Genomic DNA, 26,929 nt, shown 5'->3' with positions numbered 1-26,929 from the left:
GATCCTGGGTTGATCTTAAATTCAAAAAGTGATCTTGTGCATAAAAAGGTTGGAGACCACTGATGTAGACTATTGACCTATGACTCCATCATATCTTTTTAACACTACTACAGGGGTATAATATTGATAAGTTTGAATTGCCATTAGCTTGAAACATGCTAGGGGCAAACAGAAGGATACACATAATTGGGCTATTAGGTTTTGCTATCGTAGAAAGGCCTGTTTTATTAGTAAGAGGCCTAGTGTGATGAGCTTATGTCAAGGATTCATTTCAGGTGAACCAAACAACATTATGAGGTCATGGTAGCAACTCTCATTCAAGTTTATAGCTCACTTTCTATTAAAATTCTGATTTTGCCATAATTACTGCAGTAGACTTCTCAACAAGTCTGCTTTTCATCTTGAATTTCCCTATGTACTATCCCATGTCTTCCCCATCCCCCACAAAATAAATAAATCTGAAGTGAGATAATATATAGACAGTCAAAGTTGAAAGGCCCTTTTGATTTTTGAAATAAGATCTATTTGTAATGTTCTCAGACTATTGAGGTAGAAATTGTCAGGTCATTTTACTGGCCCCTAAAAGAACCTGTAACTTGACTATGTTTTGGAAAATTTTAATTTTCAGTTATTCCCTGGGAACAATAAGATCATCAGAAGTTAGGCAGAAATTAGTTCTACTGGCATAAAGATCTGCTGGCTGATTTGAATCAAGCATGAACATATGTTGTCATTCTATCTAATCACAGTACAATGTGCCTTGACAGAAATAAAATGCAACAGTCCACAACAATTTCACATAGTGTTTGTAAATACTCCTCAAAATCTAGAAGTTGGAAAACTTAGTTAAGGTTGTATAAACTATTAACTCTGATTCTAGGTGAATACTCATCCTAGGTTTGCTTGCCATCCTGTTTATTCACCAATAATCCCTCTATATTCAACCACTATGCCCCTTTCACATTTCTAGTAATATGCCATGCTTGATTTTGGTGAAGAGAACTGGAGTTATGGAGATGACTTTAGTATGGAAGTTTCATGATCATCATCAATTCATGCTGGATATAACCACCACAGAATCCCATTTATCTGATCTAACTGGGACCAGGACCAGAACAGTAATAAAAAAAATCAGATAATCTGGAGAATGGGAAAGTATGAGGCTGCAGTGCTATCTAGCGGCCACAGGAGAGACCGCCTGCTTCTGGACTTACATACGCTGGTTGTTCAGTTAATACGGAGAGCAAGATAATGGAGGGTCGGATATACAGGGTTCTACTCTACTGTTTTATAGATACAACTTTACAAAGCTCCTCCTCTTAGTCCCATATTATAGGTACTCTCACGAGCAATGTCCTTTCTCCACTTCAACTGCATATGACACGAAGCAACATGACCCTGATTTCTTATCCTTTCTGCGAACTGTAGATGCACCACTGTCTTACCACTATGCTCCCACGTTCCTTAGCTTATTAGGGTTGTTGATTAATCGCAGCTAACTCATGCAATTAACTCCAAAAAATTAATCGTGATTAATCACAGTTTAATTGCACTGTTAAACAGTAAAATACCAACTGAAATTTAATATTTTGGATGTTTTTCTACATTTTCATATATATTGTATTCTGTGTTGTAATTGAAATCAAAGTATATATTTTTATTACAAATATTTGCATTGAAAAAATGATAAAAGAAATAGTATTTTTCAATGCACCTCATACAAGTACTGTTTTGCAATCTTTGTCATGGAAGTGCAATTTACAAATGTAGATTTTTTTTTGGTTACATAACTGCAGTCAAACACAAAACACTGTAAAACTTAAAAGCCTATGAGTCCACTCAGTCCTACTTCTTGTTCAGCCAAATCACTAAGACAAAACAACTTTGCTTACATTTACAGGAGATAATGCTGCTGGATTCTTATTTATAATGTCACCCAGAAAGTGAGAACAGGCATTTGCCTGGCACTTTTGTAGCCAGCATTCCAAGGTATTTACGTGCCAGATATTCTAAACATTTGTATGCCCCTTCATGCTTCGGGCACCATTCCAGAGGACATGCTCCATGCTGATGCTTGTTAAAAAAATAAAGCATTAATTAAATTTGTGACTGAACTCCTCGGGGGAGAATCGTAGGACCCCTGCTCTGTTTTACCCACATTCTGCCATATATTTCATGTGATAGCAGTCTCGGATGATGATCCAGCACGTTATTCATTTTAAGAACACTTTCACTGCAGATTTGACAAAATTCAAAGAAGGTACCAATGTGAGATTTCTAAAGATAGCTACAGCACTTGACCCAAGATTTAAGAATCTGAAGTGCCTTCCAAAATCTGAGACAGACGAGGTGTGGAACATGCTTTCAGAAGTCTTAGAAGAGCAACACTCTGATGAGGAAACTACAGAACCCAAATCACCAAAAAAGAAAATCAACCTTCAGCTAGTAGCATCTGACTCTGAAAATGAACATACGTCGGATCCACACTACTTGTGATTGTTATAGAGCAGAACCTGTCATCAGCATGGACTGGACGCACATCCCATGGAATGGTGGTTGAAGCATGACGAGACATATGAATCTTTAGTGCATCTGGCACAAATATCTTGCGACTCCAGCTACAATAGTGCCGTGAGAACACGTGTTCTCATTTTCAGACAACATTGTAAACAAGAAGTGGGCAGCATTATCTCCTGCAAATGTAAACAAACTTGTTTGTCAGCGATTGGACCGAGTGGACTTGCACGCTCTAAAATTTTACCTTGTTTTATTTTTTAATAAATCCAGGGTTTTTGTACATAATTCTACATTTGTAAGTTCAACTTTCATGATAAAGAGATTGCACTATAGTACTTGTATTAGGTGAACTGAAAAACACTATTATTTTGCTTTTTTTTAAACAGTGCAAATACTTGTAATCAAAAATATAAAGTGAGCACTGTACACTTTGTATTCGGTGTTGAAACTGAAATCAATATTTGAAAACGTAGAAAACATCCAAAAAATTTAAATAAATGGTATTATTAACAGTGCAATTAATCATGATTACTTTTTTTTTTAAATCACTGGACAGCCCTAATTATTATTGAGAATCAAATATAATGTTTAAGTGCATCTTTAGAATAGCGTTCAGTGTAAGACCGAGGTCAATGTACTTTCTCTGCCATTCAAAATTTACACTGATTGGCACATACCACACATTTGAAGCTTTCTGCTAGCCTCACAGTAGGAGTAAGCCCTATATTGACATGAATGCGCCTAGCCAAAGATGGCTGATCCCAAAGAATTAGTGGCTGACAAAGCCTTCAGAAAGCTGTTGCCAATTAACATACAGAGAAAAATCTTCAGCTTGTCAGCTCTTGGAAGACCCTACTATTTGGTTGTTGTACAGAGAAGCTGATGGGGCAGTATTCATACCCAAGAGTCTGACTAACCACAAAGCTGACGGTGCCAAATGTGTAGGCAGGAGTACTCTGGTCTTTGGCCCCTTGACTAACAGACACATACAGGGGAGCTCTGCTGGTGACAGGCCTCTCATGTTCCTTTACTATTGCTGTCTCAGTTTGACAAAACCTGTTTTGAGGAGCTACGGTTATGCAGTAGTCTGGTTGATTGGCAGTACTCGTCACCTGCCCCAAGAGGGTTATCTGTAGTACTGAACGACTCTGCACTCAACAACGTTTATCTGAAAGCAGGGAGTGCGATGCTGATCTAGTCAAGTGAAAGCTGCAGTGGAGTGCTGTATGTACTTTCTAAAAGCGCTGACTAATGCAGTGCTGACAGTAACATGAGGTGGCTTAAACTTGCCTCCCCTTAGAATATTGCTTAGCATAAAAGATTACTTCCAATGTTGCTCCTTGTTAACAGGTTGAAATGAACACCTGAAAGGAGAGACTAGAGCACATTTAAGAGGAATTTGTCCCAGACAAGCAGAAATAATCTTCTATGCACTTTTGGAAGAACACCGCTCAGAAGCATCTTCTGCCTCATGCTTTGTTTTGTCTTCCCACGTCAATCTGACTGGATGACATTCCTGTACCTCAAAAGAGCCAAATTAAAAGAGAAATCGTAGCACCAGAAGTGACAAAAACTTGAGGGACTTTAGAACAAGTCTAAGGCTGCTGGAAGCAAAACAACCCTATCTCCCGATGAACAGACCCTACTCATGTGTCAGTAACCCATAGGTCTTGTCTGTCTCAAGAACTGCAGTAAAAGAATGAAGACCCACATTTGGTTATGTAGATGTGACAAAGAGCATACTTTAAGACATCTAATAGACTAACAGATAGTTCTGTACTTTAACCGTAAGAATGTACAAAAAAGGAATGCAAAGAACATTTCGGCTGATTTATATTTATGCTGGTTGCTTGCCTCAGACTTAATTTTTTCGGATATGTTTAGCCACCATTCAGAATGAGAGTGAAAAAAATAAGTTTTGCCCATCTAAAACATTTCTCAACCAAATGGATGTCAGAAGCTCTATTGCCTTTGTGCTTTGGAACAGGGACTTGAAGTTTGCCCTGGTATCAGGGATGTGCCTTTTTTCCATTGCTGTGAAAATGCACCTAAAGTTGCTCTCGATGCGCCTCTTTCTAGCACCCATTGGCCAGCAGGAGTTGACATCTCAATAGTAAATAAGCAATGATAGGTAATGCAGGCATAAGCCATGAACAGCCTTTGAAGTGAAAACAAGTAGCTTATGTTTGGTGTGAGAGAGAAGGGGAAGCCAGTGGAAAGATGAAAAAAAAGGGGGGCTCATATGTGATAGGCTAGGAAAATGATCTTTGCAGCAGCATTCCGAATGGATAAACTATTCTCCAACTAAACGTTTTCAAACTTGGTTGAAAACTTTTTACATGAGTGGTGAGAAAAGAAAAATTCCCCCCATTTTTAAAAAACACTCACCTAGGAGTGATCTTGTTCAGACCTCCATCTTTGGAAGATCACGGATACGAAAAATAAGCAAAGAAGGTAAGTGCCTGTGGTGACCGTGGGGATGGGAAGCAGAAGGGGGATGATTGTGTGTAAAAACAGTGAATGTGTGCATTAGGACGGTAAGGGAAACTGTTGTGCAAGTGGAACTGCAGCAGGCTCTATTACCACCTATCCACTGTTGCATCTTACTGCTTCATCCTTTTCCACTCTGCCAAATACGGCAATATACTGGGAGATGGAGAGTGGCTTCTTTGACAAGTGTATATGGAACAAGGTCTGAAGACATGCTGAAGCATGGAAGACTTACCAAATCCCTCCATTAAGCAGCTATTATACCTTCCTTTTAAGTCCCTTTTCAACACATACCTCTAAAATGACAAACCCTCTCCTGGGGGTTGTAATCCTTTAACAAGTGAAACAATACCGGCTTTAACATGTGCATGCTGGGTGATGTTAGCAGCCTGTGATATACAGGATGTTAGACTAGATGATTTAGTGCTCCCTTCTGGCTTTTAACTCTGAGTACTACAGTAAAGTACCACTTGATGATGGTTAGCTGTCAAAGACCGGAATGTGGGCACTTATGCCTAGTAGTAAGAGCAGGAACTGGTAGTCTGAAATTGGAGCTGAGTGTCAGAGCTAGGTTACCTGGAGTGAGGAATTCCAGGGGCCAAGGCTATCGTGATCCTGGATGAATGCTTTGAGCAATCAGCACTCTGCTTCTTTTGTTGGTCTTAAGAGCAAGTCTGCTGATCCTCTGAGCCAATTGGGCAGTTTAGCCAATCAGGTGGCCCAACTGGGGCCCAGGTTTGCTTGTTAGACTTCTTGGGGGTGGGAGGGGTGTTAAGCTAGCAGGTAAGAAGGCTAGCTGCAGGACCTTGCTGCTGACACTAGCAGGTGGCCTGAAGAGACTTTAGTATCTCTAGTCTACTTATAATTTACAAATAGATACGTAATAAGTATGCATAACTTCACATTCCTTTTATTGCAACGTTTCTCCCTTTCCTTCTCTTCTAGACCCACAACTTGACTCAGTCTTGATAGAAGCTCTTAATGGCAGGACTGTACATCTGTATAACACCCACCACAAAGCCTCAATCCTGATTGTGTTATGCTATCACACAAAGGCCCCCAAACAAAAACAACTAGATCCCGGATACATTTTTCTGGGGTTATAATAATAATTATCACAGTGAAGTGATGGGGTAATTTGTAAATCACAGATTACAAATAAGCATAAAGTTTTCATACAGTTTTCCAAAGAGGAAGCAACTATGTCAGCATATATATATGGAATGTAATCTAGAAATATTACTCAGACTTTACGAACAGAAGTGACCATCATGATCATATAGTCTGACCTCCTGCACGTTGTAAGCCACAGAACCTTGCCCACCTACTCCTGTTATAGACTCCTAATGTTTGGCTGAGTTATTGAAATCCTCAAATCACAATTTGAAGACTCCAAGTTACAGAGAATCTATCATTTATTCTAGTCTAAACCCATACCCCATGCTACAGAGGAAGGTGAAAAAAGCCCAGGGTCTCTGCCAATCTTTCTGGGGAAAAATTCCTTTCTAACCCCAAAAATGATAAACTAGACCTTGAATATGTCAGCAAGACCCACCAGCCACACACCTGGGAAAGAATTCTCTGTAGTAACTCAGACCCCTCTCTATCTAGTGTTCCATCTCTGGCCATTGGGGATATTCACTACTAGCAGTTGCAGATGGACCACATGCCACTGTGGTCAGTCTCATCCTACCATCCCCTCCATAAACTTATCAAGTTCAGTCTTGAAGTCAGGTAGGTTTTTGCCCCTTGGAAGGCTATTCCAGAACTTGACTCCTCTGATGATTAGAAACATTGATCTAATTACAAGCCTAAACATGTTGATAGCCAATTTATACTACTTGTTCTTATGTCAACGCTGGCCCTTATCTTTTAAACTCCTCCTCTCCCTCCCTGGTATTTATCCCTCTGATGTATTTATAGAAAGCAATCATATCTCCCCTCAGCCATCATTTTGTTAGGCTAAACAAGCCAAGCTCTTTGAGTCTCCTCTCATAAGGCAGGTTTTCTGCACCTATTCCAGTTTGAATTCATTGTTCTTAAACATGTGAGACCAGAACAGCGCAAAGCATTCCAGATGAGGTCTCACCAGTGCCTTGTATAATGGTATTAACACTGCCCTATCTCTATTGGAAATATCTCGCTTGATGCATCCTAGGATTCCATTAGCTTTTTTCACAGCCATATCACATTTATAGCTCACAGTCCTCTTGCAACTAACCAATACACCCAGGTCTTTCTCCTCCTGTCACTAAGTCCTTAGCTTATAGCAAAACTTCTTGTTGTTAGTCCCTAAATGCATGACCTCACATTTTGCACTATTAAATTTCATCCCATTTCTATTACTACAGTTTTCAAGGTCGTCCAGAAATTCTTGTAGAATATTTCGGTTCTCCTTCATATGGACAACACCTCCCAACTTTGTCATCCACAAGTTTTATTAGCACACTTCCACTTTTTGTGCCAAGGTCATTAATGAAAATGTTAACTAAGATTGGTCTTAAGACCGATCCCTGAGAACCTTCACGAGCAACCTCAGTCCAGCCTGACAGATCACCTTTCAGTATGACCAGGTGTAGCCTCACTTTAACCAATTCCTTACCTACCTTTCAATTCTCATATTAATCCTAATCTTCTCGAATTTAATTAATAATTTCTCATAGGGAATAGTATAAAATGGCTTTCTGAAATCCAGATAGATTGGATCTAAAAAAATCAGTTATCCTCTCAAAGAAGATCAGGTTGGTCTGGCACAATCTACCTTTTGTAAAGCCATGTTCTATTTTATCCCAATTACCGTTCAGCTCTATATCCTTAACTACTTTCTCTTTCAAAATTTGTTCCAAAAGCTTGCATACAATTGAGGTCAAACTCACTGGCCTGTAGTTTCACGGATCACTTTTTTTCCTTTTCTTAAAAAGGACTATTGTAGCAATTCTCCAGTCATAGGATGTGACCCCTGAGTTTACAGATCATTAAAAATTGCTACTATTAGGCTTGCAATTTCATGTGCTATTTCCTTTAATATTCTTGGATGGTGATTATCCAAGCCCCCAAATTTGATCTCAGTAAGCTGTTTCAGTTTAGCTTCAACATCCTTATTTTCATTAGCCCCTCTGCCACCACCCGTAAGCTCAGTACCCTTATTAAAAACTCAGTACCCTTATTAAAAACTGATCCAAAGTATTTGTTTAGGTGTTCAGCCATGCCTAGATTATTGTTTATCTCCCCCCTACCCCCAGTGCTTAGCAGTCCCACTTCTTTCCTTGTTTTCTAAAAGACTATAGAACCTTTTAGTATTGATTTTAACTTCCTTTGCAAGGTCCAACTCTGCTTGGGTTTTGGCAGTTCTCATTTTCTGACTTTCAAGAGGTTTTTTTCCTTGCTGATCCATTCCATCTTTCATTCCCTGTAGGCACTCTCTTAATGACCTGTCTGAGATGCTTGGTCATCCAGTGTGGTCTGCAACTCTTCCCTACAAATTTTATCCACTTGCTTGGGATGCAGGCTTCACATTAGCTTCTGCATCTTTGATTTAAACCAATTCCAAGCCTCCTCCACATTCAGATCCTTGAGTTCTTCAGTCCTGTCCACTTCCTTAATTCCCTTATTTTTTTAAAGTTTGCTTTTTTGAAATCAAGGACCCCCTAATTGCAGACCTATTTTTGTTTATCCTTCCATTTAGTTTAAATTGAATTAGTGCATGATCACTCAAAACAAGGCTGTCCCCTATAACCAATTCTTCTATGAGGTCCTCTCTACTCAACAATACTAGATCTAAAATGCTATTCACCTCTTGTTGGTTCAGCTATCCCATCCAGGAAAATCTGGGCCCTACTATTATTAGTAGCACTTGTCCTCCAATCTATATCTGGGAAGTTAAAGTCTCCCATAACCAAACAATTCCCAGTAGTATTTATTTAATTAAAAATGTTGAAGAGCTGTCTATCCATATCCAAGTTGGATCCTGGGGCTCTGTAGCATACCCCAAGCACTATCCCAGGGGAGCCTGTGGTAGCTTTCTTCCCCAAAGCGATGTTGACCCAGACTCTGTCTTATCCATTCCATCACTTCTAATTTCTTTACAGTCTACCTCATCATTAACATACAATGCTACTTCACCACCTTTACCTTCATTTCTGTCTTTCCTGAACAGAACATACTGTTCAATACATGTAGCCTAGTCATAACTACTACTACACCATATTTCTGTTATCCCTGTATCATCTGGTTTTACTTCCTGCAGGAGTAGATCTAGTTCCTCCATTTTGTTACCCAGGCTCCTTTCATTGGCCTATTGACATCTTAGTTGTTTCTGCCTGGCTTTCCCCAGATTCCTCACTGGATTAGGTACAGTCATTATACTCTCAATGCCAATACCAATGATGCCATCTTTCCTCTTGATGTCCATTCTCCTATCCTCTGCTGTTCCTTTCTCCATTGCTGTATCCTCTCTTTCTTGATTATCCTCCTGCTCAGTATTAGGATCAGGCATAGAGAGTACATGAGCATCTCCCTACCATCATCTCCCCCAAATTCCTAGTTTAAAGCTTTTTTTAAATCAAGTATGACATCCTCCATCCCAAAAGTCTATTTCCCTCACTACTCAAGAGGGATCCATCCCATGAGAACAGTCTTCTGTCCGTGAATGCCTCCCAATGGTCAAACATCCCACAACAAAATGGAGGCTAAGTGGTGCTGCCTGAGTCATCTTCTGATCATCATAATCTTGTCTCACTTTCATTCTCCACCTCTATGGACAGGCAGAATTCCACTGAAGATCACCTTAACCTCTATTTTGTTAAGTGTCTTCCCCAGCATGGCCCAGTCTACCTTAATGCGTTCTAGTGAAAATCTAGTAGTATCATTTGTTCCCACATGAAGGATAATGAGTGGATTCTTTCCTGCTCCCATTGGGATCGTCTTCAGCCTCAGGTCCACATCCCGTATCTTAGCTCCTAGCAGAAAGCACACTCTTCTGTTCTACATATCAGCTCTGGTGACAGGTCTGTCTGTTGGTAGCCAATCACGTAGCCCTGCTTCTTCCTGGTGTTGGTTTGAGTCTCCGGCCCTCCTTCTGGCTGCAAGTCCTCATCTTCTGTTCTCTGTATTCTTGAGACTTAGTTGTATTTACGAGAATACTAAAGTATCTCCCAAACACTCACTTTTTATGCACCCAACTTTACCTGCATTTGTGAATTAGTTCCTCAACTGGATCATTCAGTTCATACCTTGTCACATTTTTGTACTTATGGGTCTGCAACTGATTGTTTTCATAAAAGATAACTTTTGTAGCCAAGAACAGGAATCACCGGTTGTTGGTAGTTTCTCCTCGACTTCCATGCCAAGAACTGAGTTCAGGGCTCACCATTTCACATACCATAGCCAATAACTTCATAAACACCTGAAATACTATAAAGAATGCAGTTCCGTACAATCTTTTGCCAGTATAACATGTGTCTGAACAAGCAGGACTATCCCAGTAAGGTTCTTCTAGTATAAACTAGGTCTAAGTGTTAGCGACGTCTCTGTAGTGGAAAGAGAGCCTTTAACTGTAGTTTTGGCAGGTGTAAAGCCTTTCAATTCACCTTTAAAGACTAAAATGTCCCAGGTTATTTGTGGAGTAGTCTGTTCAATGAAACAAGCAGATATTGTTGATATTATCATGCTCCTGGTATGTTTGTTAAACAATGTTTTTAAAACCAATGAACAAAAGCAAACAGGGTAAAACCAGTCAGAACTATGGAAACAAGGATTTTACTAGCTGATGCCTTGCCACCACATATCTGGATTTAGAAAATTATACATCTTTCTGTGCACCTAAGACTGAAAAAAATGAATTTGCATCTGGTATTGGATTTTCACCTCCTTTCTATTTGCTTCTTATCCAACTTCCAGCTATTTTATCCCTGCATCCTAAATTTCTTGAGAGAGGATTAGCAAATGTTTTCCTTTGAAGATAACACTAAGGCAATTTTACAGAACTGTTATCAGAAGCTATTACAGCCAATAATTTAACTGCTACAAAATTCTTTTTGTTTTCTTTGAAGTGGAAACTTTACCTAAGTAACTCCTTAAACATAAGAAAATAAATCTTCTATTGGTGCATTCACATATCTGTAAGAGGGGAGAATTATGTGCAGGAAATTTTTTTTTAAAATTATAACCCTGAACTTGCACATAAAAAATTTAATCTAATAAAGCAATAAATTTCTTATGCTAAATCAGGAAATATGGTGCATAAAATAAAAGGCCCCTTTCCTGCACATGTATGGGACTGACGAGTAACTTTGCGTGACAAGCAACGAGTTAGGCAGGTTATTCCCAAGAGAATCTCAACCAGAAACTTTATGCCAAGCCAAACCATTGTATATATGCTATCTTTTATAAAAAGAGTTTTTACAAGTATTTTTTACATGCATGTAAAATAAAACTGCCTTAATTACCAGACTACAACTATACTGTACATATCTTTGAGGAGGATTCTCCTCCCTACACACACACCCTTTTTTTTTCCCCCCAAAAGAAACCCCGAAGTGTACTGAAAAGGTATTGCAGGTAAAAGTGTAAAGATTTTAAAATATACTGTACTTGAACTAGGAACAAAGCTTTATACCAGAATTCCCCTATTGATTGCGCTTTCAAACGGCATGAAGTACCTATTTTTGTTGGGCTGAACAAAATTAACCTTAAAAATTGTCTCTTGTCCTGCACCACAGATGAGTCCAAGTATGGAAGAAAGTTTAAAAAATTCCCTGTCCCACAATTACAAAAACATAAAAAAAGATAATATTAATGTTCCAAAGCTCAGTCATGATGAAGAACTATTGGACAGATTTCAGGCAAGGCTATTTATTAAACGGTTCTCCTCAACCATACGGTAATTACGTGTACATTTTTTATTTTATGTTTTTCTGCTCACACCCAATGTCAGGCAAGAAAGTAAACATTTACCTTGCAGTATTTATTACCTCTCTTTTTCTAGTGATAAAAAAATATTTCATGAGATTGTATTAATTGCTGCAGTATACTCTTTCCTCCAAAATGTATTACATTTTAAACCTGACATCTTAACTTTAATAAACAAGTTTGTAAAAATATATCTTTGAAAGAAATGACTAAATAAATGGAGCCACACCAACAATATTTTCTTTAAGTGACCATTCCAATAATTAAGAGAAAACATAATGGAAGAGAAGTTTCTTCTCCAGTAAAGTACCAGCATTAGAGTAGAGAAATATATAATATGCATATTACCAAGTCATCTGCTCTTTATACTTCCCTGAAATTTCGTAATGACCATTAGAACTTCCGAAGTTCCTCCAAACTCTAGTTTAAACTATTTTTAAACATTGTAGAGTCAACAACTGTAAACTCACTACACAAAAGTAGGAGTTAGCACAGTATAAATATTTTTAAAGGACTGTAAGAGTCATGAAAGCAGAAATAAGTAAACAAACATCTGCAAAGCCATTCAACAAAGACAGCGGTGACTGTATTGATTACACAATTTGAGGCAACACCTTGAACAATGCTTCAGATATTAAAGTAGCATCCACAACAATTGTGGGAGGTAATACGTAAACTTACAGGTCAAGTTGCTTTAAACTGTAGATGTGAGAAAAAGCCAAGTAGGTAGCATTTCGGTGAAGTGCCTTACTTGTTGGCTTACATACTCGTGGGCTCTAAAACAGTAGCTCTCAAACTTTTTTTTACTGATGACCCCTTTCACAGAGCAAGCCTCTGAATGTGATCCCCCCTTATAAATTAAAAACACTTTTTAATATATTTTACACTATTACAAAAGCTGGAGGCAAAACAGGATTTGGGGTGGAGGCTGACAGCTCGTGACCCCCCATGTAATAACCTTGAGACCCCATGAGGGGTCCCAACCCCAAGTTTGAGAACTCCTGCTCTAAAACAACAGAGAATTAGTAGTAACAATGATAATATATACTCTCTGTATTCTAGTACTCAATTCTCATCTTAAGTGTACCGAAGCTAAAAATAGCAAATATACATTAGGCTTCACAAGTTGTCTCCTTTCTTGCCACTTCCTTATTTTAGGTCAGTAACTTTTATAGCCTTCTTCCAAAATTCATGATAGAATTCTAGGCTGTAATGCAGTCTGGTCTCTCCAATGTCCACTGATATCCAGTCCATATACCAAGACTTTGGTCATTGACAGAAGACAACCAGGGGAAGATCACTGCAACAGACATCTTACCAACATAGCTCTCAGGTCTCCGCCGGATATGCCCATATCCACGTAGCATAGCCTCCCTCAACTTGTCTTCAATTGGAGCAACCTTTATTAGATCCTTTACATCATTTCGTTTTCTATCACAGTCTCCAACCATCTCAACAGCTTCATTTGGACAACATACCCATTACTTTTCTAGTGGCTGGCCAACTCCCTGTTCTGTACATTACGATTGTATAAAACTGTGATTTGACCACTCTTAAAAAGATGCCAATAAAGTTATCATAAAGAACTTGGGTCAGCTCCTACCATTTGCACCGAGCAACTTTAGTACGATGCCAGGCATCATTCTGGAGGGCACCATTGTCAGTAACCACTGATTCTAGATATTTAAATTCTCTTTCTCCCCGTGATATCTTTTATGCTGAGTCCTCCTTCAGTTCTCATAGAGTGAATGTTGGTATGACTAAAGTGAAGTCCAGCCTGCTCAAAACTATGTTGCCACTGTTCAAAGTTGGCTTACAGTCTTAATCTTCTGCATATATCACCAAGTCATCAGCAAACAGCATGTTCTAAGGTGCACATATTCTCACTTATCACATGCAAGACAACTGAAAAACAAAAGTGCTCAGAAATTCATGTTCAGTAGAACTTACTAGGTTTTGAATCACTAACACTAGGCGGATACAAGTCGAGGAAGACTTGTATTGAGAACCCATGAACTAGAGTATAATCCATCAGGGGGGTCCAGGTGTTTGAGTCACAACTACAATATTGTTTCTGTACTGCTAGTATGATGGAGGTCCAAACTTGAGGCTGACTAGAATTTATGCTTCTGTATTATCACCAAGGCCATTTTCCTGAAATCTCTTCTAAACAACATAGGTAGTCTTTTAGTTCTATTTTGACAGTTAACATGAAGATTTTTTTGGGGTAGAGTGGAAGGGTTAGAAGAACACTGTCTATGGACTAAACACAATTTGTACAAAAAAAATAGCATTTGTGAGCTACTTCTATTTGCAGCCATTTTAAAAACTTCCAATGGTTAATTAAAAATTCAAGTAAAGCTTCATACCTCCCACACATTTAACTCTTCATTTCTTAGTGATCATGGTATAAGCACTAACTGGTAGTGACCTAACTAAGCATAGAAGAATGGCTACATTCCAACCCTTATACATCAATTGAAAGATAAGACATTTCTTTGTAGAAAAGTAACTAGTGGGATCAACTCAACTCAGCTTATTTACAGTACCTTTTTTGTGCTTGTTCAAATAGGTGTGGAGAAATCTGATTAAGTTGTACATCATGAGAACCACCACAACATCCCCCCCCCCCCCCCAAAGTCAATGAAGGACATTTTTGTTCTCGGGGTTTGAGACTACTGGCTAAAAATTCCATTAGTAATATGCTTTCCTGCACACCACAAATATATAAAAGATTTAATGCACATATAGGAATTCCTATGATTATATTTGTGTCAAAACTGCTCTTGTAAATAAAGGTCTCTCAAGGTAGTATTACTCAAAACAGTACTGTTTGGCATATTCCTCCCTCTCAAGAGAAAGCTACCACTTCCAGGTCATTATAGAGTTCTACACACTCTTCTAATCAGACAGGCTGCAATACTGGACAGAATTGCTCAGCAGTCATTCTATGGAAGTGATCCTGATAACCTGAAGTTTTAAAAAAGGAACCTAATGTTATTACAAGACAGATCTAAACTTTAGTATAATTAAAAGATAAGATAATTCTCTATTTGTCTCGCTTCTTTACTTTACACAATTAATGTCACTTTGCTGTAAAGGAAATTACACTGTTTTTCACGTACAGTTTCATGCTGCTTGTGAGTCGCACACAGCACAATAGGTAGAGAAACATTTAAACAAATATGGAAATCTGAAAGTTGGATCCAAAAGCAGGTGTAGTACTGTAAGCTACTTTTAACTTTTTTTTCCCCCCCAAATTGATTGAGCTGACTGTCTATAACAAAGCTTTATTCTGATTACTTCCTCTTTTGAGCAGCAACTTGCAGTTCTGAATCTGCAACTACTCAGGAAAATTCCTGTGATGACATGGAGCCCGCATTACTTCAATAGAGGCCTCCCAGATGGAACTCCTTGCAGGATGATCACGGTGTCAGATAGTGAACAAGTATTTTGTTTTCCAATGTTGTCGTTGTTAAAAAACTCAGCAAAGGAGCACAGGAGTGTGCCGAGTATCCACAAACAAAGATTAAAAATGAGTCTAGCAATCGTTCAACAAATTAGGCAGTAAGTTAAACTGGGTGCAAGACTGAAGATATCCCACAGTTTATAGCACTATCTTGGGTGCTGCTGCTCCAGAGCAAAACTGACAAATCTGCTAAATTCTACTTTGGGCCCCTTCTGATACACTGTGTACCAAGCAAAACTGACTAGGTTCCTGACAATTTCATCCAGACAAAGACTTAAGCACAACAACAATACCACAGCATCATTTCATGTGAAAAGATAGGAAAAGAATGAGGATAAGATACTCAGCTGATGAGGCACCCCAAGAAAGAGGGAGCCAAACCAGGGAGAGAAGAGAAATAGAAGAGAATAGTTTACATTTAGACTGAAGATTGAGTCTTTTGAACTCCATAGTCTATTATGATGAGAATACTTATTCAAGTTTAAAGACAAACAAAACTCATATAAAACTAGTCACTCCACTCAACAAAGGGAGGGTAGAATAGTGGGCTTTGGAGAGTGAAAGGATAAAAGAGAAAAATCCTTCTTATGAACAAAAATTAAAAACTGTACAGAAGCCTAATATGTACTTAAAGTGCTATGCACAGTTACTTCCCAGCAGCAGGGTGCATACAAACAGGAAGTTCAGAAATATTAGCTTTAACATCAAGATTTTAGAACATAATTCAGAGTTACTATGCAGCAAAAACAAACAAACAAAAAAGTGCCTTTCTGAACTTTAAATGTGCTAAAAATAGCTCTATCTTCAAGGGTTTTTTTCTTTGCCACTCTCAAGGACCTCTAATATATCTCTTAGGGCAGGTCTACACTAATGCCTAAGTATCAAAGGGATAGCCGTGTTAGACTAATGCTTAAGTCAATCTAATTTACTCGCTCAGTGATGTGAAAAAGCCTCACGCGCACCCCCGAGTGATGCAAATTTCACACTGTCCACACTGGCTCTATGTCAGCGAGACGCTCTCCCAAACAACACAGCTTCTACTTCTCGCCAAGATGGAGTAATTATGACCACGGGAGAGGGCTCTCCTGTCAGCATAACAAGTCTTCACCAGATGCACTACAGATGTGCAACTGCACCGATGTAGCGCTGTAGTGCTCACTTGCCATTAGTGTCATCTACTCAAAATGAAATAAAACTCAACTGTTAGCTTATGTCAGTGTAAGGACTTTAAAATATTTTACTCATGTTTTCAAGGTGACATTTATGAAATCTAACATGTAGATTCATTTTCTTAAGGCACCACATACTTACCCTTGCAAACTGAAAAGACACTTGAAAGACACTATGTTACATGTATTTTAACATGCCATTGCTCACATTTATATATATTTATTGCTTATAGCTTTTTCACCACAAGCATCATTAACTATGATCTTAAAAAGGGTGTGGATACTTCTCCCCCCAATACGAGTTCTGAACAGGTGTACTACAGGCCTTAAACTATGTAGTGTGTCATCCTGCGTGTGTACGTGGACAGTGCCTAGCACACCGTGGGTGTGCGCTATTGTACGATAATATTAACAGCCGCAACAGAAGCGCAAGAAATGAAGCGTCCCTACTCATCACACTTTCGCAGCACTTTGATCTCATCAGCTGCGCTGCGCTGCTCCCCCGCCTCTCGTGTCATGTGTCCCCCGTGCACCTGAACCAGCCCATGCCAATCCCACCCCTCCCGGACGCAACCAGCTAGCGACCTGGTTCCCGGCTAGTTCAGGCCACCCTGTGTGGGTGCAGGACGGACGGGGCCGGGAGAAGAGGAGTCTCGTCCCCAGCGGGAGGACAGGACGGAGCGAGTGGGAAGCGGGGGCCCCTGGGCCCGGGGGGGGGGGCGGTCAGCACCCGGGAGTAGCCCTGGGCACGCGGGGGGCTGCCCGGCAGACTGCAGAGGCCCCGCCAGCGGGTGGCTCGGGACAGCTGGGCAGCCCGGCCCGGGACTCACCGTGAGCGGCTGCTCGTGGAGGCTCCCCACGGAGAAGCAGTTGTCCCCGGGGTTCACGGCGCCGGTCAGCACCTGGTGCAGATTCATGGCGCAGAGAACGCGGGGCCCGGCTGGCCTCACTGCAGGCGTCCGGGCGCCAGGCTCACGGTCCGGCCGCCGGGGCGGCAGCGAAGGCTCCACAGCCGCTCGGCCGCTCTCGGTCCTGCAAGCGGCGAAGGCGGTGGCACATAGCTCGGGGCGGGGCCTCACAACCCCGCCTCCCCGCAGGGCGGGTCACAAACGCAGCCCCCCTTCCACCGTGCTCACCGCCTCCGCCGGCACCAGCGGAACAGAACAAAAACGAAATATCGCGAGACTCTGCTCTATGTGACGTCATAGGCTTTCCTGTAGCGGCGAATGTGCCAGCCCTACCCAGAGACTGGATGTGCGGCGGAAGGTGTTCTCTGCGCGTGCGTGGAAGTAAACTTACGGAGAAAGGAACGTCGGGGGAGGCTGGTTGTCCAGGGAAGTATGGATGGGGTGTGAACGCATGCTCACTAGAGATTTTGATGCTGCTGTCGCTGTTCCGCCAGAGCTGCGAGTGGGCACCCGAGGGCGACGTTAAGGGGATGGAACGGGAGCGTCACAGCGGGGCGCGCTCGCTTGTGCGGTTAACAAGCGCAGTGGCGGTGGCGTTGCCGCATCGGTGTTTTTCCCGTGCGGATTGACCCAGCCTGGGGGGGGAGGGGTTAACCAGAGGGCGCGATTTGAAAGTATCTCTGTCAGGTTTCAGAGTAGCAGCCGTGTTAGTCTGTATTCGCAAAAAGAAAAGGAGTACTTGTGGCACCTTAGAGACTAACCAATGTATTTGAGCATGAGCTTTCCTGAGCTACAGCTCACTTCATCGGAGGCATCCGCTGTTAGTCTCTAAGGTGCCACAAGTCCTCCTTTTCTTTTTATCTCTGTCAGTGGCGGCTGTTGCTGTGCTGTTAAGAGTTATTAGAAAACCCACTTCCAAACCTCTGAAGTCTCTCTCGTTCCATGTGCCACACACTGAAAGCTCCGCGTCTGCTAGAAGGGCCCTGGAACTATTGGAGGGATATAAATGGGGGAAAATGCTTCCTGTGTCTAGGGTAACCAGATAGCAAGTGTGAAAAAGAGATGGGCAGAGAGAGCGAGAGAGGGTTGTCCTGGGGTGTTTGCCCCTCCTTTTTATAGTGTCAGTCCCTCTTTGAAAAAGTATTTCCAGTTGACAATCAACAGACAGGGTCTGGCGGAGGAATGAGACCTCATGCTGCTTCTGTTCCAAGATGTAGATCTCCTTGCCCCTCCCCCTTACTTGACAAAGAACGGCCACTTGATAGGTGATGGTGCATCAGTTTGTTGACACCTGGCTGGGGCATCTGTTTGCCCTTTATCTTTTATAAACTGGTTTAGGCCATGTCTACACTACAGACTTTACAGCGCACAGTTGAACCACTACAGCTGTGCCGCTGTAAGGTCTCCCGTGTAGCCACTCTTTGCCAGCAGGACAGAGCTCTCCTGTCAGCATAATTAAACCACTCCCAACGAGCAATGTTAGCTATGTTGGTAGGAGCGCCTCTCCTACTGACATAGTGCTGAGCAGTTGTGCTGGTGAAACTTATGTCAATCAGCGGTGTGTTTTTTAGCTACGCCCCAGACTTATCTGGGAAACATCATGATTTCAGCTTATGTTCATAAGTTTAAACATCATATTGCTACATGCATTTTACCATAATATTACTAATCAGCAAATTATGAGTTTTCAAATGATACATCACAAGGCATGCCTTGTACAAAAATTAGTACAATAATGTGTAGGGTGTGAATACAGGGGTGCATTCTGTCACAGGGCACCTGTCTATACCAACCAATAGAAGACCATAAAAACACTAGAGCACATGTAAAGTATGCCTGGTTTGCAGTAGGTGCTGTGAGTAATGGTGTTCATGTACACCAATCTCACATTCCCCATATAAGTAAACAGTATTGACTACACCAAATGTTCAAAAATCCTAAATCAGGCTCACCAAAAATCATAAGATTACATAAAGATAGTAGATTTGTTGTTCTTTTTATTTTCTCCTGCTTTCTGAGCCTTTAGAGTGCACAAGGGTCACATTTTGAAGCTTTCGCCGCAGCCATGAAGGCTAGAAACTTACTTTTTCTTAGGGCTGTCAAGTGATGAAAAAAATTAATCGCGATTAATCGCAGTTTTAATCCCACTGTTAATAATAGAATACTATTTATTTAAATATTTTTGGATGTTTTCTACGTTTTCAAATATATTGATTTCAATTGCAACACAACATACAAAGTATTCACTGCTCGCTTTATATTATTATTTTTTATTACAAATATTTGCACTGTAAAAAAGAAACAAAAGAATGGTATTTCAATTCACCTCATACACGTAATGTAGTGCAATCGTTATCATGAAAGTTGAACTTACAAATGTAGTACTATTTTTTTATAGAACTTCACTCAAAAATAAAACAATGTAAAACTTTAGAGCCTACAAGTGTACTCAGGCCTACTTCTTCTTCCTTCTGTAGAGGAGTCGTGGCTTATGGAAGGGGAAGGATTTTTTTATCTCAGAAAGTCAGTATTCTGAAGGGGGAGGGGTGTGAGTTGTGCAGGAGAAGGGTGGATTCTTGATGCTACTCCTGTTGGGTTGGGTTTCTAAGCTTCCCAGACTTGCATACTTTCCAAAAAGGAAGAGAGTTTCATCTTAGAAACCTGCATTCAGTGTTCAGGGGGAAGCAAGCAATGAAGCATGATGGTGAGGGAGGAGTCTTGCTCTGCTTCTGGAAGGCTGATTTCTCGTACTGGGCTCACCAGGCTCGCCTCCTTTTACTGAGCTAGGTGGGTTCCCTTCAGCTGAGTGAGCCCTTGTTTGCAACAGAGGGTGGATTTTACCTCAGGGACTTGGCATGTGGCAGGGGAGGAGAGGTTGGTGCAGGGAGGCTGAGTTCACCAGGCCCCTGTTTTCTATGGGGTACCCCCTGGAGCGAGGGGCTGATCAGGAGCGATGGGGCATGGTGCAGAGGGGTGGGGTGTTGGTCCTCAGAGCAAGGGGCCAGCCATCGGTAATGAGGCATGGCATGGAACGAGGGACTGGGTGGGGTCAATGGGGCATTGCATGGCCAGGATCCCTACTTCTCACCGGAGCCAGGCTGGGAACCACTTCCTCTTCTCTGCTCTCCTCTTCTCACCCTCTGGAGGCGGATTGGGTTACTGTGCCTGACCGCACACATTCAGGTCCCTCCACAGTCGATGCCTCTCTCCCAGCCCAGAAGTATGCAATTAACACAGTTAAAAAAATTAACATGTTAATTTGGTTTTCAGTTCATCACAGGCATTAACTGCGATAAATGGAAAAGCCCTACTTTATCTTTAAGAATGAAGGCTGAAATCATCATATATCATCACATATCCACTTGACTCCAGAAGTTCGGGCTTTAAGGGCCACGATAATTATCATGAGAATCATGACAAAATCATGAGAATTGGCAACACTGAGTAAATATTAAAATAGGTTGGGGGAGGCCACCTACTTATGGTGAATTTATAATCACTACCAATCTCAACAGTAGTATTATTATACCTTTTACTAAAACCTTGTCTGTATTAAAAAAGAAACAACCAAACAGATCTCTGTTTTTCTCCAAATTTGACACAAAATCTGTTATGTAATGCATGGTTCTCCAGTTTCTGCCAATTAGTAAAGGACCCTTTTTCTCTGTACATTTAGTGGCAATGGCAAACATACGCTTTCATACTTGATGTACCTACAGATATCCTTATACTATCATCTCCCCTTGATTAGTTTTTCAACACAGCTTTAATTTCTCCTACTGTTATGTTAGCAATTTTTGCATGTGTTCTTCAGATACTGTAGCTCCTGTATCAGTTTCCATTCTCATGCTCACATTATTTCTGTTCTGTTTAATCTAACATGGAGTATTTCAGTCTTGTTCTTCACAACAAAGAGTTCTGGGGAGTGGTTTAAGTAACAAGCGTCTTATTATGGACAGGCGCAATTTGTATAACAGATCCTTCCCTATTCACACAGCTGGGCAAAAATGCTGTTGGAGGAAAAATTACTCCTTTTGTTGTATTATTTCCCCTCTGTGGCAAAAGAAGCCCAGCTTACATATCATCTCTTTTTACCCAGCTCCTGCACTTCACCTCATTTAAACACAAGGAAAATAAGGCCATTGCAGAGAAGCTAAATTAATTCTGTGCATCCGTCTTCATTGCAGAGAATGAGAGGGAGATTCCCATGCATAAGCCATTCTTTTTAGGCAATCCTGGTAATTACAGGATGGGAAGCCTGACTTCAGTACCAGGCAAACTGGTTGAAACTATAGTAAACAGAATTATCAGACACATAGATGAACATGATATGTTGGGGAAGAGTCAACACAACTTTTGTACAAGGAAATCATATCTCACAAATCTGTTAGGATTCATTGAGGGTTTCAGCAAACATGTGGACAAGAAAGTCCCGCACCAAAGGCTCTTAAGCAAAGTAAGGAATCCTGGGATAAGAGGAAAGATCAACTCATGGATCAGTAATTGGTTAAAAGATAGGAAACAAAGGTTAGGAATAACTGGTCAGTTTTCACAGTGGAGACAGGTAAATAGTAGGGCCTGCCAAGGATCTGTACTAAGACCAATGCTGTTCAACATATTCATAAATGATCTGGGCAAATGGGGTAAACAGCAAGGTGACAAAGTTTGCAGATGATACAAAATTACTCAAGATAGTTAAGTCCAAAGCTGACTGCAAAGAGTTACAAAGGGATCTCGCAAAACTGGGTGACTCATCAAGAAAATGTCAGATGAAAGTCAATATTGATAAATGCTAAGTAATGCACATTAGAAACTTAATCCCAACTATAAATACAAAATGGTGAGGTCAACTAAATGTTACCACTCAAGAAAGATATTGGAGTGACTGTGGCTAGTTCTCTGAAAACATCTACTCAATGTGCAGCAGCAGTCAAAAAAAGCTAACAGATTAAGATCCTTTTGAAAAAGAATAGATAAGGCAGAACATGTAATGCCACTATATAAATCCATGGTACGTCCACTTGGATACTGAATACTTGAATACTGCATGATAAATTGGCATGTTCTGTTCATTCCCTCGGAAGCATCTGGCACCAGCCACTGGGGGAAGACAGGATACTGGGCTAGATGGACCATTCGCCTGACCCAGTATGGCCATTCTTATGTTCTAAACAAAACAAACTACTGATCTGGTTAATGTAACATTGCAAAGCAACCAAAACAAGAATCCCTCCCACTTTCTGATCTCTTCCTAGTTCCAGAGACACTTGCCATTTTTCCATCTAGGCTGGCTTTTCCTTCCTTTATATGATGTGTAGGTAGAGGTATTCTCTCACACTGCCATACTTTCCTCTCGCTGGACTCAAAACACCAAAGTTATATCCATTATTCCTTCCAGAATGAGTTCCTTTTTCAGGAGTTCAAGTTTGTTGGGGGTTTATAGTTCTTTAAGCATCTAAGTCAATACCCCCCAGTTAATATCACCTAGTTTTTAAACGGAACACATACATCTTTTGAGAATGCAAATATCCCTTTCCTAAGAAGTGTTAGGGGGGAAAATAGTGACTTTTCAATATCACTGAAAACAAATACTGCTGAAGTCTTTGTACATAATCTTAAAAATCTTTACCCTTTTTCATCAAAGTGGAAATAGTTCATTTTTTCATGCATGATTATTTTTTTCCTTTCTTTCTCCTCCTTTCTTTTAGAGATGTTTCCTTCATGGCTGTCACACTGATCACTCTGTTGTTTCTGAAAGAATTCCATCACAAAGATCCCATCAAAAATGTCCTGTCAATTAATCCCACCAAAATGATCTCATCCTCAGCACTAGTGATTTTATTATGGCTCCAGAAACCAGTAAGTTTTGTAATGTACTACACTGACTTTAATTGGATCAGAACAACAAAACAGTAAAAAACAAAAAATATCATTAGAAAAGGTCCTTCTTTACAAATTACATCAACCCCACTTAATTCCTGGGTTCAGTCTCAAACCAACTCCAGCTTCAGCTGATATCAACTGATAAATCTTTTGAACTCAGACAACCCAGAATCTTCCAGACATTAAAGGTGTGGTAATCATGTCACCATAGTTCTTTAAACTCTGTTCACTACAGATGTGTGACACATATATGATTGACAACACGATGTGCTGTGGGATAATGGTGCTCATGCAAAATAATCCTATCTTCCACTCACAAGTATTTAATTTTAGAAAGAGAAGAAGTCAGGATATCAGAACACAAGAATGAAACAAGGGTTAGATTTATTAACAGTTGCTTTATTAATCTAGATCAGGGGTCTGAAACTCAAATGATCACGAGGACCACATGAGGACCAGTCCATTGGCCCAAGGGCTGCATCACTGACATCCCCCCTTGCTGCCCCCGCCCCCACTCCACCCCTTCCATGAGGCCCCGCCCCTGCCCTGCCTCTTCCCACCCCTTCCCCTTCCTCACTGCCTGCCTGCCCTGGCCCCATGCCACTCTGCTCTGCTCCAGGAAGCAGCCAGAACCACGTCCCTGAGGGACAGGGCGCAAAAGGCTCCACGTGCTGCTCTTGCCGCTCCTCCAGGTACCTCCCCGAAGCTCCCATTGGCCATGGTTCCCCGTTCCCAGCCAATGGGACCTGTGGGGGAGGTACCTGGAGGAGGGTGCAATGCACGGAGCCTTCTGCCTCCCCCACCCCCGGGGCTGCAGGAATATGGTTCCGGGCACTTCAGGGAGCAGCGCGGGGCTCGCGGCACCATGGGGTAGGCAGGGGGGCGCGGGGAGCTTGGTGGGCCGCATGAAAAAACCCCGTGGGCTGCGTGTTTGAGACCCCTGATCTAGACCTAACTGGAATACTAAATGGCATGTTTACAACTGGAACACTTTAAAGTGCTGTTATTGTCTGAAAATTGGAATAATCTTATTCAATAGATGTGCTCCCTGTACATATTTAGAGTTATATCTGCTTAGTGCACTAAAAAAATAAGTTTATTTTTATGTTTGATAGCAATACATTGCAAATACTGCATTTTGAAGATGTAAATCACTATAAATGCTACATATTAGTATTGTTTATTAATTCAGGAATTTATTATTGGACTCTGCCAAATTTAAATTCTTTGCTCTTGCCAGTTTGATGCTACAGCCAGTACAAAAAAACCCACACAATTTCTTTTAATACTTAGAAAAAAGTGTACTTTATACATTGCTTTGCTGTTAAAAATATCTATGCTGTTTTTGCTCAGACTTTGAAAAACAAAACAAAAACCCTCTTCAGAGAACAGAAGATGACTGATTCAGGAAGTTAGTAACAACTTTAAAAGCAGTACAAAGTCTGTTACTTTCATGTAAGTTTTTCATTAGTACATTTCACTTGAGGTTGAAGATGAGCTTCTACTAGCAGTTCAGAAAGAATGTGTCAGGAAAAGAAAGTCAGATGAGAATTTGAAATAATCATCTTCTATTTTGTAATCAAAACTATTTCTAAAAAAAGAAGACCACAAAATGATGATAATGTTCTTGAGGTTAGTACAGTAGGAAGTGAATACCTTTGTTAATTATTTTTATTTATGCATGCACAATGCTGAATATTTGTAATCTGTAGTTAATAATGAACATTATTTTAATGAGTCATTCCTTAACTGGAACAAACTCATTTACGTGAATGACACACAAACAGCTCTGAAAGAAGCTAGCATTTTATTTGGCATGTTTAGTACATGACAACTATACTGTTAAAGGTCTGTATATAAGTGGCCTGGCTACCAGTCCTTCTCTCAGTGAAAGTTTCTAATATGCCAGGCCATGAGCTCTAACTGATAGCTCCCTATAGAACTGTCCTGCAGTCCAGAATAACCAAAGTGCTATGCACTCCAGTCTCATTCCCTCCTACCTCCAATCCCTCTTTCTCATCCTTGACAGAACCATCTGCATACCTCCATATGGAGATTGTTAGATTTGTGGCAACACTGGATCAAATCTTGGCTTAATTGAAATCAATCACAAAATTCCTGTTAACTTTCATAGGGCCAGGATTTCACCCACTGCCCCTACATGATGGGAATCCCTTGCAGGAAGGTTTGCCTGGGTTCTGGTCCCCTTATGCAGCCACAGTGGTATAAAAGAGCCAAAATAGCAGGGCTTACATCTTAAGTATAGAATGTATAAACACTCAGATAGATATTTGATAGGGTGGTTCTGAACAGTCAACCATTTTGCAAAATATTTATCTTTCTCTGAAACAGAGAGGCAAGAAGCTTACTGTGTTCATTTCTTCTGTACTCTGTGTTGCAGAACTTTAGCCTGCGGCTTTGGATGACATTTGCTACCTTTTCTATTGCTTTCTTATAATGTAAGCTGTGTTAAAACAGATCATGTTGTCATACTTCTAAGTATTTTACATGGAGTAAATTCATTTTTTACATCAATCATCTCATATAACCTCTTCCTTTGGACAGTGGCAGGGAGATGAATGTTTGCATTGGGTTCTTTTTCAGAAGATATTAGTCACAGTGCTGTGATTTATTCACGTACTCTTTTCTAGTTTTGGTGTTGTTCACTTTATAAGATTAGAGTGCCTTCTTCATCAGACTGTTTCCAGGGGAAAGGGTTACTGCTGTAAGATTCTCTTGCTGCTTAAGAAGTAACAGTTTAACAAGTGCTTCTACTTTTCCCTCTTATTTATACTTTTACATTACTTTTCACTGTTAAGTTAAAACTTTAACTGCTAATGAAGAAAGTCACTCTTGTAAGGGCTGCAGGATAGGGCATCAGTTCTCCTTTATAGACTATTTATTTGTTGTATGCAGTGTTGTTTTAGCCATGTCAGTCCCCGGATATTAGAGAGACAAGATGGATGTTGATCCAATAAAAGATATTACCCTTCCTGACGTGTCTCTCTATTTATTTGTTGGCATTTTCCTTGTTAGTCTTTTATTTACAAAACTTAGTGTGATCATTAGTAAGGCTCCGTGTTTATCACAGAGGTCACAGATTGCGTGACTTTCCGTGATCTCCGTGACTTCTGCAGCAGCCCGTGTGGTTGGCCCGGGAGCTGCCTGAGAAGCTTGGGTAGCTCCTGGGCCAGTCGCACTGGCTGCTGCTGGGGCAGTCTGGGGCCCCCTGGCCCACCAGCAGCAGGAGTTTGAGTGTGGGGGGCTCAGGGCTGAGGATTGGGGGGTGGATAGTGCTTACCTTGAGGGGCTCCCCGAAAGAGTGACAGGAACTCCCCTCCTTCAGCTCCTAGCTCCACGTGCTGCCTCCGTGCAGAGGCACCGCCCCCCCAACTCCCATTGGCCACGGTTCCCAGCCAGTGGGAGCTGCAGAACCGGGCCTTGGGGTGGAGCAGAGGCAGCACGTGGAGCTAGGAGCTGGAGGTTGCTGCTTCCCAGGAGCTGGGTAGGGAACCTGCCCCAGCCCTGCCAACACACCCCCACCCCCTGAGCACCCATGGCATCCCGCCAGCACCCTCAGCGCC

The 26,929-nt window shown here is 41.0% G+C and overlaps 1 protein-coding gene across 1 annotated transcript in view; it reads right to left on the bottom strand.

Annotated features, from left to right (window-relative positions):
- DMXL1 (Dmx like 1) overlaps nt 1–17,643 on the bottom strand; it is a 145,815-nt gene extending 128,172 nt beyond the window's left edge. The window contains exon 1 of the mRNA XM_084629263.1: nt 17,385–17,643. Within this exon, the coding sequence (XP_084485389.1) occupies nt 17,385–17,471 (87 nt within the window). The 5' untranslated portion in view covers nt 17,472–17,643. The remainder of the gene's footprint in view (nt 1–17,384) is intronic.
- Between the last annotated feature and the right edge of the window lie 9,286 nt (nt 17,644–26,929).

Source organism: Lepidochelys olivacea (genome assembly GCF_965140295.1).
Source record: "Lepidochelys olivacea isolate rLepOli2 genome assembly, chromosome: 5".
Lineage (NCBI taxonomy): Eukaryota > Metazoa > Chordata > Testudines > Cheloniidae > Lepidochelys > Lepidochelys olivacea.
This window is presented reverse-complemented; position numbering and strand designations above follow the sequence as displayed.